General features: G+C 38.4%; 1 protein-coding gene across 2 annotated transcripts in view; it reads left to right on the top strand.

The window, feature by feature from the left end:
- The window catches only part of nlgn4xa (neuroligin 4 X-linked a), a 91,573-nt gene that overhangs the window by 12,038 nt on the left and 63,706 nt on the right, over nt 1-15,829 (top strand). The window contains exons 3-4 of one of the 2 annotated variants that reach the window (XM_046837835.1): nt 2,897-2,959; nt 11,999-12,151. In XM_046837835.1, the coding sequence (XP_046693791.1) occupies nt 2,897-2,959; nt 11,999-12,151 (216 nt within the window). The remainder of the gene's footprint in view (nt 1-2,896; nt 2,960-11,998; nt 12,152-15,829) is intronic. The other variant, XM_046837836.1, reaches the window with a different exon arrangement.

Below are 15,829 nucleotides of genomic sequence, written 5' to 3'. Positions count from 1 at the left end.
TGACAGGATTTATGTCCATCCATATTAAAGTATTAATTTGGTCATTAAAAAAAGTCATCCTAAAGGTGTTCAGGTCAATGGGGTTTGAGGTAAGAGCTCTGATAAGCAAGGGTTTTCATTCCAATCGTACCACACTATGTGTTCATGGAGCACAGAGCTTTGAGGCATCGTCATACTGGAACAGGCATCCAAGTAAAAGGAAATTTAAATGCTACAGTTTACATTGTCATTCTAGGCAAATATGTGATTCCAGCTTTATTATGTGTCAACGGTTCAGAGATGACCCATATATGGGTGTGGTGGTGGTCCGATGTCCCTATACTTTTGTTCAAATAAGTTTTTTTTTTTTTTTTTGCACTACAAAGGCCTGTTTGTGAAAGCGCCATGCGTTAGAAGTCAGAAGGCACTTAAGTATCTTTATAATTTGCTGTCTGTGTGAACCAAAAAAATAAAAGGGAACTATCTGTACCATAATAATTCACATAGCATCATATTTTTTTCCATTGCATCGTATTGCATTGAATCATATTGTGTTGAATCGAATCGAAATCAAATCAGATGCTTCATATGCATCTTTAATGTATCGTTTGTATATGCATCGAAATGCAAATCGCATCGGCCTAATTTCTATGTAATGAAAGCAGAGAGACTTTGTTGTCTAGATGGATTAGAGACTGTTTGATTTTAATGAGTCCATCCAGTTAGTTGTTAAAGATGTCCAAGGGCTCTTGGATTGACTGGAAACACAGATGTATAGCCTGAAGCAGGGGAATGCGTTGGAACGATAAGATGATTGGGGCAGAAGTGAAAGAGGCCGTTGAATCTGGTCTCTAACAGAAAACTAGTGTCATGTGAGCTGTAGCAATGAAATGTCTATGGGCCAGACTAGGAAACAGGCGTAACCACGCAACCATGCGCAAACACACAAAGAGGCTCACACAATCTTTGTGTTTACCTAGCTGTTCCTCTAACTGCTGCATGTTTTGATGATTGCTGTTCATTCAGTGCGGGTACTGCTAGTAAATTTCTCTATTTGCAGTAATTCCTCTCTCCCGGACACCAGCGACGCATCATTATACACCATGACTGATGCTTCCCTGTAGCACGCCGTCATCCTACTTTAATTATCAGCATAAATAAGTAGTGACCTCCAATCGATTTGTCCTGAATCAATAGGTCCGTAGCACAAAGTAAGCTGCGCCGCTCTGACGCTTATCGACAGACCCGATAACGGTGGAGACGTGGTTACTGAGTCATCTTTCTCCCCATCTGATGATGTCATGGTCTGAAGCCACATTCTGGCATGCCATTCTAATTATGCTCATCTCACAGATGTCAATAGCACCAACTAGGTTTTAGCTCATACTCACAACCAGCCAAACTCCATCAGAAAAGTGTTTAAGAGCTTTCGGTAATTTTCTTCTCACTGACTCATATCCCTTAATACTCCTACCACATCCTAACAGGGAATGATGGGAAAGCAAAATGAAAATGGTGACCTCTTCCCATCTCATTCTGTTGCTCATACAGATTTTTGCTTAGTCACGACAAGAATGAATGATATTACAAAATTCAGTATTAATTTTGTGTTTTGATGCATGCTGTGCCAAATGAGTGGGGCCTAGTATAGGCAGCTTGGTGTGGCTGGGATTTGAACTTGTTACCTTAAGATCCAAAGTCCAATGCCTTAATCACTAAGCTACCAATTCCCCATGGCACCTAATCAGTAGGCATATGGGCCGACATACACCGATCAGGCATAACATTATGACCACCTGTTGTCCCACTTTTGCTGCCAAAACAGTTCTGACCCGTCGAGCATTAACAGCATTTAGTTCTTCAGCAATTTGAGCTACAGAAGCTCATCTGTTGGATTGAACCTGCATCAATGAGCCTTGGCTGCCCATGACCCTGTCATCAGTTCACCACTGTTCCTTCCTTGGACCACTTTTGATAGATACTGACCACTGCAGACCAGGAACAGCACACAAGAGCTGCAGTTTTGGAGATGCTCTGACCCAGTCGTCTAGACATCACAATTTGGCTCTTTGTCAAACTCAAATACTGACGGTTGCCCATTTTTTCCGCTTCTAACACATCAACTTTAAGGACAAAATGTTCACTTGCAGCCTAATATACCCCACCCACTAGCAGGTGCAATGATGAAGAGATAATGTGTTATTTACTCACCTGTCAAAATGTTATGTCTCATCAGTGTATGTAACATTTAATTACTGTCTATCTGTAGCTTGTTTTAATGATCATGTTTTGTAAAACTATGACTTCTAAATGTGAGGACAGGCATGTTGGACTTATAGCTTCTGAAGTTGTACACATTTAATGTTGATGCTTAAAGACTTGACTACTTGTTTATATTAATATCTATTTCAATTCAGTCGCATTTTCTTCTCAAGTCAAGTTCTTTCAATGCAGCTTTAGCAAAATCCAGATGTAGATTTGTATCCTTAATGTGCAATCCAGAGTGGCAAGGGAAAATTCCTGAGATTACATGCGGTAGGAACTTTGAGATTAAAAGAGAACTCATTCACTCCTGGGTGACATTAGAGAATCCGATTATGAATCATCACTTTTCTATAATTGTAAACTATAAAGGTTAACAAAAAATAAATGTTTTGAAATTGTGAAAAAGAGTCTGCAGCAGCAGGTCTTGGGTACAAATCGATGATATCCAGGTGAGATTATCCACTAAAGCTTAGGATATCCATGTTGGACAATCTACTTGCTCTCTTATCGGCTGCAACCAAATCGTTAAACAACTTTTAATTGCATTTTGGGCATTTTTTTTTTTTTGAAGCAAAACAAAAAAAAAGCCTGCTGTTCTTAAAAGTCTGTTCCCCATTTATCCCCTGTGTTATTTTTCTCCTGTCGTCGACAGTAGGAGCCAACACTTACAATCAACGTGCTGATTTCACCAATAATGAGGGTGGCGAAGACAAAGGTATTTTTTCTGTCTTTTTCCCCTTCTTTAATATAAAACAAACAAAAAAACTAAATACAAATTGACTCCATGAAGCCTGATACTCTTGCATGAGAACGAAATTTTTGTATTTTTTGATTTGGGTTTCCCTGATTTCCTTTACCAGAGATGCCTTTATGCATCTTTCGGCATTTCCTTGTTTATTTATTTATTTATTTATTTATTAATCCTCTTTTCTTTTTGCGCATACTTAGCACAGAGTCGGAGGACTGTGTAACAGTATGGAACGTCTAGATATATAAAACAGAAGGATCACCTGTCAGTACAAAAATCAGCAATGTAAATGTAATATACTTATATATAGCTCTAGCAGTCGAAAAAAAAAGACAGTCCCTTTCCCTGGTGCTGCAAAGTAACAAGTTGTTTGACTGAAAAGTCTGCATGCCTTTTCTCTTTACCTCCTCAGAGAAATTGTGTTGTATTGTCCCCCCCCCTTTCTTTCATTGCTCGGTGAAGCATGAACACTAACCCGTGTGTTTGAACGATGGGACTCTGTTCATTCGTAACTCCTGCAACATTGCGTGTCCTAAAAATGTGTGTTCTGGATGTAATATTAACAGCTCGCTCCTTTTGCATGGCTCAGTTCTTAGACAGATAGTATTCAGTAAGGTTATAAGTTCAAATCCAAGGATTACCACAGAAGAGACACCTTTGCGAAAGCTGGTTTGCAGGGATTAAAGCCTCTACCAAATGTAAACATTCAGTCTCATTTTTCTATTCCAACTAAATACAATGGAGGTTGTTTGCTAATTATAACAGGCCATGTGGTGAACAAAGATGTGACATACAGTCATTTTGTATAAATATTTACCTTTGCAAATGGAGGACATGCCTGCTAATGGAGGACATGAAGGTGTATATATTTTGTCTGACTTGTACCATAGGCATAAAAGTAGGTCATATGTGGTCATATACAACATTACACAAAACTTTTGTGTTAAAAATAATTATCTAAATTATACAAAACAACTTCTGAGTGTTTGGGGTAAGCTGTTTTGCATGAACAGCTGACTCTTGTAGAGACAAAAGAAGAGTGGTGATACATGAGTGTTTTACGTTGCATGTCAGTAAACAGGATGAAGCATTAACTGTTCTATATTTATAACAAATTGATGAAGTAAAGAAGGAATGAAAAATGACAGGGCATGCTGTAAAAGGAGCATATTCAACAACACATGCAGCTTGTCATATTACAGAGAAACCAAACAGCTCTTAGGTGAAGCTGAAATTACAGCTTTACCTCTAACTGTTAGAAAGTGCTGAGAATTGAGACTCTTCATGGTGCAGTGGTAGCTTAGTAATTAAGGTTCTGGGTTACTGATCAGAAGATCGGGGGGTTAAACACAAAAATAAACAAGAAGCTTCTTTTGGGGCCCCTGAGCCAGGCCCTTAACCCTTAGTTCTCCAGGGGTGCTGTATCACTGCTAAACCTGCGCTCCGATCCCAGCTTTTTAACATCGCTGTGACAGAAAAAGAAATAATTTCATTGTGCTGTAAAGTAAAGACAAGTATAAAGCACATTTTCTTTTCGATATCAGTGATTATTCAAATTGATTTATATATTGTAGAATGCCCATTTGTTTAGAGAGTCTCTGTAAAAATTGTATAACTATATAAGATGATGTTATTATAATCAGCATATTACTTTAGATGTGTGATCAGCCTCACAGCCTCACAACAATCAGAAATGCGGTTATTGAAAATTGATTAATTAGGCATTGGACTTTGAAACAGATGGTAGAGTTAAAATCCTAGCACCTTAAATCTACCACTGCTGGGCCCTTGAGCAAGAAACTTTACCCTTAATTGCTCAGTTGTAAGTTGGCTGTATAAGCGCATCTGACAAATGCTGGAAATGAAAAGAAAAATTTCCAATCACAGTTGGGGTTTTTTATTAAAACAAAATTATATAAAAAAAAATTATCCTGGCATATCCTGTTGATTAAAATGCCAGACAGGCATACACGATTTACTGAGCTGTAGAGTGGATTTGTTTCGTACCCAAAGCCACTGCAAGCCCCAACAAAAATCAGATTTTAAGATAACCCCTGTTTTTTGAAATACAAAACACCCCAGTGGTTTGCAGGAGGGCACAATTTGTGTGTCTACTCTGATTATTCGAGTTCCCTCAAGGTTCTAGCTTTGCCATATAGAGCTCTACTGCTGGAGGGCCTATTTCATTAATGCACTAGTTTCTATGTAGTTTTAGTTATAAAAAAGCAGCTAAAAGCTTTTTTGTCATTCTCATTGTTTCAGGTCATCTTTGTATTTCCTTTGAGAAAGTTATGCCGCAAAGAAAGACCTCGTTTGGAAATTAATGGACACGAGAGGGCTCGTTTGAGAATTAACGAACGAAAGGAGCCTGCCTGTAAGCAGTGGCTTAATTGGTTTACATGCAGATTGAACTGGAGGCCTGAAGTGTTCACTTAATGGCTTTATTACAGAGTGGCTCACATTCTAAAACAGAAACACAAAGGACGGGTTTGAGGATGTCGATAGTGATGCCAGCATTTGTCCATAGGCTATGCTTGACTTGTTTGATGAGGCAGCAAAATCCAACTGAAATCCAATCACTTATTTATGATGGCTGAAATTGTAGCAGCTAAAGACCTATGAAGAGAATTACAGTTTAGCAAATCTCATATTAGTGTTACAACTGGTGCAGTTCCTCAGTATTGCGGTTACTGTCAAACAGGTGGACCAGAAAGCTAGTTAATGCACAACTGGAACATCAGCAACCCCTGCATGGCCACTAACAGCCATTTCCCTCTGTCCTCTACTAACACTTTTTGAAATGCTAAAATGGATGGAAAATTCCGATGCCCCTACTCTGTCTCGCTCCCTCGCTCTGTCCCGCTCTGGCCATATAAAGATGAGTAATGTATGTGGCGCCATACAGCCCATGGGGGAATATATTATCCCCCTCAGGCTGTCCTGGCAATGATGAATGTCCACAGAGCAAGCACTGCAGAGTCAACCCCCCCTGTTCACTCCCTCATTATGACTCCTCTTTCTTGCCTTCTCTCTCACGTAATGCTCTCAGAGCGAAGGAAATGATGACACCGGGGCACAGCGGGATTCTTTGCCATGCTTTCACACCTTCAACCCTAAATGATGTCTGTTTGAATTTTGTGGAAATGACTGGTTAAAAAAAATAAATAAATAGCAGAGGAGACACCGTATCTGGCTAAATGTACAGTGTGTGGACACCTAACCATCACTCCAAAGTAGCTGTTGAATATACAATTTTAGATTTAAACCCCCATTGCTATCATCAAAAATTTTCCAATTTTCCACGTTTTTTTAAATGTTGATGTGGGTTTTTGACCAGTCAACCACAAGCGACCTCAGGTCCTGATTTAGTTTAAAGAGGTTTGGGGTGCAGTAAGTCTATCCAAAAAGTACTCAGAGTGTTTGAGGTCAAGGCCATGTGCAAAACAATTCAATTCGTTTTTATTTGTATAGCGTTTAAACAATGAACACTGTCTCAAGGTAGTGATAAAAATGAATAAGATGTTCTTTATAAGTGTAAGTTTGTCCCTGTTGAATGAGCCGGTGGCGACTGTGGCAAGGAAAAAATCTTGAGAGGAACCAGACTCAAGAGGGAACCTATCCTCATCTGGGTTGCACTGAATGTCCATTTATTACAGATAAACGATGTTGCGGGGTGCAGTGATGGTGATCAGAAGCAAACTGTAGTCCTGAGTCAGTTTAACAGACTGTTGACATTTACTACAGTCCAAATCCATCCTCAAAGCTCCTGTTCTTAATCCGTGAGTTAACAAAACACTTAATACTTTCACGCTAACCTGAGCAAAAAAGCACATGGGGATTTTTATAGTGAAATTCTTGGACTTGCTGCAGCATACAAAGACATTCTGTAGAATCTGTGGCAACAATTTGGTGAAGGCTCACATATGGGTGTTATGATCAAGCTTCCCTACACTTTTGGCCATATATTGTGTTCACTGCACCCTCACAAGCCATTGATGTTGTTGGCCAGCGTACTAATAAAAAGCCAAAACTGCATCCAGTGCAAGATCTGGGATGTTTATCCCAGACAACTTTATGGATGAACTCCATTCGGTTAATGAGTTTCAAAGGTTCAAAGCCTTGTGGCATGCTTAAATTCCCAGTAGATAATAAAGCTCTGACTGAATTATTACTTAAATACTAAAAGAGTCCAGACTTGTTGTAATCATTGTTGCTCCACATTTGCTCTTCTCATAACGAAGGTTAAGGGTTTGGGTAAAATGAACCGATACTCGATCAGCATAATAAAAAGCTTCCTTCTCCCTTCTCACGCCCTGAGGAACATCTTCACTATAGGAGACAGAACCATTATCTCAGGCTGAATAAGAGAGTGTGTTGCGACGCTGAAAGTTGTACACTAGCGCAGCGCTGCAAAATAGATGCACTCACATTAGCGTGTATGTCTGGCTCCTGTTCAGAACCTGACTAAGACTAATCACCTGTCAACATGGGTTGTTTTCGACTCCCTCTTTCTCTTTTACTCGTTATCTCAATTCATTTCTTCTTGCATTCATGACCTTTTTTTTCAAAACCTCTCTCACTCATACTTTCCGCCTGCTGTTTCACACCTCCGTTTTTGTGCCATCTTCTCATGTTTTGTGGATTGGATGAAGTTCTCCACTTGCCCAGAGGCATCAATGGACGATGCAATCTCTGCGCAGAATAAGGAAATAAAGTGTGTGTAGGTGTGTGTTAATCACACAGGCTTTGGAAATGTCATCTAGAACTGATTGCAGTGAATAAATTCTGATTATGCAGGGTTATAGATAAAGTGTTGGGCAAAACAAATCGTAAATGTATATTAGATGCAATAAATATATAAGATAATAGGTGTGGCAGGTGAAGAAAGTTTGCTTTAGAATTCTGGTCAGGAGAACAATTTTCTTCCATAAACCCATAAACATATAAAACTAAAATTAAATAAATGTTTTATTCACTTTTTAACAATACTTAGATTATTTCCCTGCAAAGACCATGTAGGATAAGGTGTCAAGGTAAAAATAAACCAATAAATTAAATTGTTTGTGATCTTTTCATGCCACAGTATGAATTTAAACCTTTAATTTAGTTGCCTTTAAAATGTAATGAACATAGCTTTTAACAATAACACCTCATATATCTCGCTATGTCCTACAAAAAACAACAGAATTTTTTGGTTGTCCGTTTGGCATTAAATCAATATCAAAATATTTTCCTGGCAGAGATACATGATATGGTAATGCCTTTAAACTAACAAAACAAACACTATTAGCTACACAGTTAGCTAATTAAATTGATAAACTAGGTTTAAGTTTTGTGTTGTTAGCAAGACATAAAAAGGCACCACTGCTGGAAGGCATGTTTGATTTATCTAATTAGCTCAATTGAGAATGTTTCACCTGGGTAATAATTTATGCTAGCATGTTTTACCTACATGGTTAGCTAGCTAGTGAGATGCTGGGGTAGTACAATAGTTGTAAGTGCATTCACCTACAATCTGTTGCCGTGTTTATGTTGCAGACTCGGAAAATACTATTTTTTTCTGGCTAATACAATAGCCTATAGGTAAAATGATAGCAGTATTGCAATAATATAGTAGCCAAAAAGTCACTTTTTTGTTATTTTCTATCAGACTGAATACATTTCACACAGATTTCATAAGGAATATGTACATATTTTAAACCACACTTTGAAATATATCATCAAATGATCCCCTTTGCATGGAGTAGTGTAAAATCACCTGCTAGACAACAGCTGCTGGTTACTTTATATACCGAAATAATGTTACAATCACAAAAAAGTGCATGCTGGGGGCAGGAGATATAACACACACACAGACACACACACACACACACACACACACACACACACACACACACACAAACACATACCCAAAAGCTACACTTCGCTATAAGCTAGCCATAGTCATAACCCTCTCCTGATGGCATTTGCTCTCATTCGATCTGACATTTAGCACAGGCCTAAGGAGGCCTTATACTTGGCACGTACATAAGCCTCCATAATCGGGAAAAGGCTCCACAGGCACATAGCCTGTTCATCATCTGACAAACACATTTCATCATCCAGTTTTATCCCGACATACACTTCTCATGGATTTCCTTTTCTTTTTGGAGTTTTTAGTTTCCCATAATGCTCAGCTGTAGGCATTTGCTTGGGAATTAAAGTTGGTAATAAACTGTGAAGCCTTCTGGTTATTTGTGGAACGATACCTGTGTCTAGTTCCTCACCAACCCATACATTAACAATCAGCTGCTTCTTTAAATTTGCTAATCAGCCACTATAATCGGGGTCAGAGAGAGTCGCAAATAGTCGACTCATCTGAACAAACGATGACCTTCGGCGAGCTTCAATGCACATCTTACCGCTTTTGCTGATTGGATTTAAGCACTAATGAGATGTTGCTATTCGAGGTAAAGTTCTCTTGTTTCATCAGTCCATACAGTAAGTTTCAAAGTAGAGAAAAATCTGTTTTTTTTATTAATCTACACTCTGTACACCATAGGGACAAAGTAAAAACAGAATTTTAGAAATGTTGCAAATGTAGGAAAAAATAAAAAAATATCACATTATATAGATATTACATTTACCGTAGAAGTACAAGTATTCAGACCCTTTGCAACAACACATGAGAATTACCTCAGTTGCCTCACATTTTTTTGTTCGTTGCTGAGCTGTTTCTATACCTTGATTGGAGGACACCTGTGGTAAATTAAATTGATTGGACATGATTTGGAAAGAAACCTCACCTGACAATGCATATTAAATAAAAAAATAAGCCATGAGGTCAAAAGAACTGCCTGCAGAGCTTAGTGACAGGATTGTTGCAAAGCACAGATCTGGGGAAGGCTACAAAACAATTTGCTGTACTGAAGAGCACAGTGGCATTCATAATTCTCAATTGGAAGAAGTTTGGCACAACCAGGACTCTTATAAGAGTAGTCAAACTGAGCAATCGGGGTAGAAGATCCTTAGTAAGAGAGGTGACCAAGAACCCAATGGTCACTCTGACTGAGCTCCAGAAATCCTGTGTAAAGATGGAACAAGCCATCATTGCAGCCCTACACTAATCTGGGCTTTAAGGTAAAGTGGCTGGACAGATAGTGCAAAACAAAACAAAAATATATATCTGGAGGATAACAGGCACTGCTCATGACATACCTACCAATACCATCCTGGCAGTGTAGCATTGTGGTGGCAGCATCATGCTGTAGGGTTGTTATGAGGGGTATAAAACCTGTTCCACAGCATTAAGGTCCTCAGACTGGGCCAAAGGTTCACCTTCCAACATTACAATGACTTTTTGCACACAGCCCCCAGAGTGACTTAGGGTCAACTCCTTAGTGAATGTTTTAAAAAGCCCCAGCCAGAGCCCTGACTTAAACCCTATTAAACATCTATGGAAAACCTAAAAGTGCCTTTTCACTGATACTTCCGATCCAACCTGACCTAGCTTGAGAGGATTTGCAATGAAAAATGGCACAAATCTTGCTGTGCAAAGGTTGTTGCATCATACCCAAAAAGACTTATGGCTGAAATTGCTGCTAAAGGTACAGTAAGTACTGCATAAAGGGTCTGAATATTTATGTACAGTTGATGCTTTAGTCTTCTTTTTAATACATTTACAGACATTTCAAGAATTCTGTTTTCACTTTGTCAATATGGGGTACTGAGTGTAAATTAATAAGAAAAAAAAATTGAATGGTTGTCGTATCAGAATGCAACATAACAAGACGGGAAAAAAGTTGAAGAGGGTCTGAATACCTTCGGAATGCCATCAATTTGTAAATGTAGTCCCCACATTTGTGTGCATTAGCCTACACTCTCCCGGGATGATGTTCCACTAGATTTTGGCATGTGTTTTTGGAGTTCATTCATCACATAGTATTTTTATTGCTGTAGGTCACGATAATATTTAACCTAAAAATGTACAAATCACATTGACCCCTATAAAACAATCAGTATTTCCAAGTTGATCCAAAGAAGAGAAAATTCCCTTGTTCCATTATTTATATGTAATGATATTCTAACATTAACTGACAAGATCACTTAGACAATAAAAAAATGGCTTAGATATGACATGGATTAGCATGGATTCTAGCTAACCACTTTTTTATATTTGCTAAATATAAACAGTGTAAACAAGTGAGATTGGGGCCAATCATAATTTTTTTTTTTTATTTAAATGGCTAAATGTATTTTTTTCTTAGATTCAGATGTAAAACAAATTTTGTTTATTTAAGACCTACATAGCCCTGCAATCAATTAATCATCCAATAATGTTCTCAGCCAAACAAGCATACACCCAGTGAATAGTAATGTGCTAAAGATGAATGAGAGAAATAGGCAGACAGTCATCCCTCCCTGTGATTAAGCCACAGTGTATTAAACAATTTAACCATTTCAGTGTTAAGTATTTTTAAGAAAGAACAATTAGATTCTATTGGCTTAATATGCTGTTAATTGATGTTTGGAAAGTTTAATACAATTTCATTTAAACATCTTTTAACTTTAATATTCTTTACTCAGAACATTGAACATTTTGAAGACCTTGAATTTTTCAGACTTTCGAGTGTTGTGACATTGCCAGATACAGCCATTTAGTTGATTGTAAAGATTGTTCTGCTTTTGTGATTTTCTTTTAAACAAACTACTAGAAATATATATATTTCTGTACTATATCAACACAGAAGGACAATAAGTGCTGGCTTACTGCAAGCCTCTGTTCTCTCTGAACTTCCAGGTTGTTCAACTGCTCTAAAGTGGGAGAAAGAAAGATCTAAGTTGGAGAAAACCGAGCTAATTGTCTTGAACTCAGTGCTAGCGCTGCTCTTCGCTGATTGGCTAACGCTCATGGATTATTAACCACCACTCATAACCACGACTGACCCCAACATGGCCCAGAAAGACTTCCCTTTAATATCCCATTCATGTTCATACTTAATTATTATTATCTTTTTACTTTTCTAGACATTCATGATGAGAACGGTCTGAGGCCCGTCATGGTATACATTCATGGCGGATCTTACATGGAAGGAACAGGGAACATGATCGATGGCAGCATCCTGGCCAGCTACGGAAACGTCATCGTAGTTACACTTAACTACAGATTGGGAGTGTTGGGTAAGTCCAGCTGTTTGATTTTTATTGCTTTCGGATTTAGGCTGGTTTAATGGGAGGTCAGTTTTGTAAGAACTGCTGTTGCTAGCATTTCCAGCAGAAAGTTAAGATACACCATACCCTTGGCAAACTAGCCTTATATTGAGGACAATGAACTGAGCACAACATGGCAAAAGCCATTTAGCAGCTGTGGAGGATTACTCACCACCACTTGGATGCCTGTCCACTTTTAAGAATGTATTTTTGGGGTTAATGTTGTACATGGTGACCAGTGGTAACACGGAGCCAATGGGTCATCACAAAAAGCAATTTAAATTGACAATTACAAGACTAGCATGTATGCTGGTCTCCATAACACTAAAGAACAGGTACAAAAATCACACCAGTTTTAATTTCAGATTCACTTGAAGTCTGTAGTGTCTTTAGTTTAGTGCACCGAATGTGACTTCTTTTACTCTAGCAAGTCTACTGCATTGTAAATAAACCGCTCATTAAAATCATGAGATCGTAATTATATAGTTTTAGATAAATTGCTGCTAAACTGTTAACATTGCAAAACTTTCATGGCTCACTTGTGTTCCATTTTGGCTAAAATTGGAAGAAAAAAAAAAGGGAAAATATGCATGTTCCATGAACAATTCTCACATTGACTAGATAGAGGGAAATATTAAAATAGCAGCACATTTTTTCCTTCCTTTCTGTCATGCTTCGAAGAAGTTGCTCTGCTTACCATTTGTTATCGGCTTGAGCTGTCGGCACAGCTCCCTATATTTAGTCGCGCTGGAGCCAAGGGGAAAGGTGTTCTGGAAAAAGTGTGCACAGCAGAGAAAAGGAGGAGGAAGAGAGAGCCGAAGCCCTCCTTAACAGCGTACATCCACTGATTTCCTGACAAGGCCGAGCGCCGAAGATGATCAAGGCCGTGTCTAAAAAATCCAGGCAGTCCAGAGTCTTTTCCAAGCCGTATCCAGGCTTTTAGAAAATGTTACCAACGTGACAATGTGTACAAGTTTAGTCATTTTAGTCAGGAGAAACTGCACATTTCTAAAAACAAACTGAATGATGTGTATTTTGAATTTCTTTCAGTATAATACTGTTCAGCTCACTGAAGAGTAATTACAGCACCACACAGGGAATTTTTATGCCTGTTTGTGCTGATACTTAAGATACATTTACTGTTTCGATTGTTTTGTTTCACCCTGTACATGAACAATGAAATCTGAAATTACAAAAGAAAATGCTAAGGGGCTCATACTTATAAATTCCTTTCTTTTATTGGTAAGAAATATTGTGATGGTGAAATATAACTGATTACAAACGATTTAATAATAAAAAATTACCATTTAAAAATAATTAATAACCAGTTAGATTTTTATATATATATATATATATATATATATATATATATATATATATATATATATATATATATATATATTATAATTTACTTAATCATTTGAAACTAGATTAAACCTTTTTGACATGTAGTTTTTTTCTGTTTGTAGCCAACACAATGCAAAGTAAATGTTACAACTCAGCTGATATTTCTCCTTTTTCTTAATACTTGTCAAATGTGCTTTATACCACAGTAAAATTGTTTTTTGCATATCCCAGCAATGTTGGGTGTCTGGAGTCAAAGCGTAGGATCAGCTATGATTCAGCACCCCTGGAGTACATAAGGTTAAGGGCCCAAAGGGTGGCAGCTTGGCAAAACCCGGGGTTGATCCCCTTACCTTCTGATCAGTAAGCCAGGCCCTTACCCACTGAGCTTCCACCATAAATTAAGTCAGTTTATGGTAATGGTGTTAGAGTTTTGATCCATGGATATTGGTTAATCTGTAAAAAAAAGAGCCATTTTTTCTTTCATTACTCCTGTTCTGGCATTGAAAACCCTTTTTACACTTTGCATGTGTATCATTGGCACTGCTATTTGCCATTTTGTAGACAGGATCAGTTGGATGAGACCCTGCAAACATAACAAAATGTCTCCTGTCTACCTTTGTCACCTGTTCCCAGTTGTTTGAAATTAAACATTTCGGTCTAGGATGTATATCAGGAAGTAGGCAATGATACATTTGCTTCCTGCTTCCAATGGGATTATTAAATTGTGTTATTTGAGGACATTGTGATGTCAATCAGATCAGTGCTAACTGGTGGCTTCAAAAGTAACAGGGCATTGTGTTTGCATTGTGTGTGTGTTTGCATGTATGTGCATGTGTAAGAGTGTGTTCCTATTACTTTATATAAGACAACACCATCTGCAACAGAGTGTTTAGGATGAGCTCAACTGAAATGTGTCAACAGCACATGTCTACCCGGTCTCTCTCTCTCTCTCTCTCTCTCTCTCTCTCTCTCTCTCTCTCGCTTTCTCTCCCTCTCAATCTCCCTCTCCCCCTCTTGTTCTACACAAATGTGAACACCCTATGGATGACGCTATCACAGAGGGGCATGTGTTTTGCTATCTGAACTTGTGATTGTAAGTTGTGTAAGATTGTAACTTGTGAAAATGGCCTTCAGTATAGTACAGTACAAGAAAGCTGCTATTTACAAATTGCTTTTTTAAAATAATGATAATTTATTATTATTATTATTATTATTATTATTATTTTTTTTTTTTACGCTAAGCACATGATTTACCTGTGATTCAGTAATTTGGCTTCTTAAATAATTTAATGAAAACTACTTACTTTGTTCCTGTCTTTGAACTTACAATTCTATATAGAAAATGATGTCTATGGCCCTGTTTAGGCAATATTTATCATAAAATAAAATTACTTTAAAAAACAAAAGATGTCAGAGTTGTAAAGTGTACCTGAAAATCAGACTTAAGTAAAAATACAGAAACTATACTGCATTACAAGCTAAGTCCCCAAATCCAATATGACTTGAGTAAAAGTCATTGAGTATTTGATTTGATATTGAACTTAGGTTCAAAGATGCACTCGTCCTTAACACCAAGACACGTTAGTGAAAAGCCAAAAACAGTAGATTTGTGAGGTATTTTTTTCAAATGCTTTGGGAACGCTTAAGTGTTGTCCATGCTCTAAATCACGTTTGTAATCGCTCGAATGGAAAGCGTGGCCTCACTGGCGGGGTGACGTCATGACCAGGAAGCCATGAAAGCACATGAAGTCCAATCAAACCAGACTGACTAATCCCTGCCTAGTGTGGCCAGAGGGAAAAGTGCAATGTCTCCTGAGTTGCAAACAGGTCTACCTGTGCTGTGTAAAATTTACAGCTCCCTAATTTAAGTGGCCTGGGATATATCTGCCCTCAAGGAGAGCAGCTTCCCTTGGGAAGTGCCAGCTTGTACAGAAGGTGAGATTGCAGACAACGCTGTTGGTTGATATAGGAAGTGTTGTTTGTACAGACCAGCACATAATGGCCCCTGAGGTCTGTTAGGAAATGCCTCAGAGCCCAAGCACGGCCAGCATCTCTAGGCAATTGATGTGCCACATACGATGGGGCCTATCCTGGATACCTTAAGCAGAGTGCCCACTTATAACCTCCCCTCACCCCGTGAGGGACGGATCTGTCATAAGCATTATGCGACGACCAGGAACTCCCAGCACAGGGCCCTTATTTATGATCCCGGGATTTCTCCACGCATATAAGGCACATAGGGCTCGCTGTGTGACTTTGATCATACAGAGTGGACTGCCCCTCTGAGAGAACCCTCTGGCC

Source organism: Silurus meridionalis, chromosome 24, assembly GCF_014805685.1.
Source record: "Silurus meridionalis isolate SWU-2019-XX chromosome 24, ASM1480568v1, whole genome shotgun sequence".
In the NCBI taxonomy this organism is placed as follows: domain Eukaryota; kingdom Metazoa; phylum Chordata; class Actinopteri; order Siluriformes; family Siluridae; genus Silurus; species Silurus meridionalis.
The sequence above is the reverse complement of the archived record's forward strand: the minus strand, read 5'-3'. Positions and strand labels throughout refer to the sequence as shown.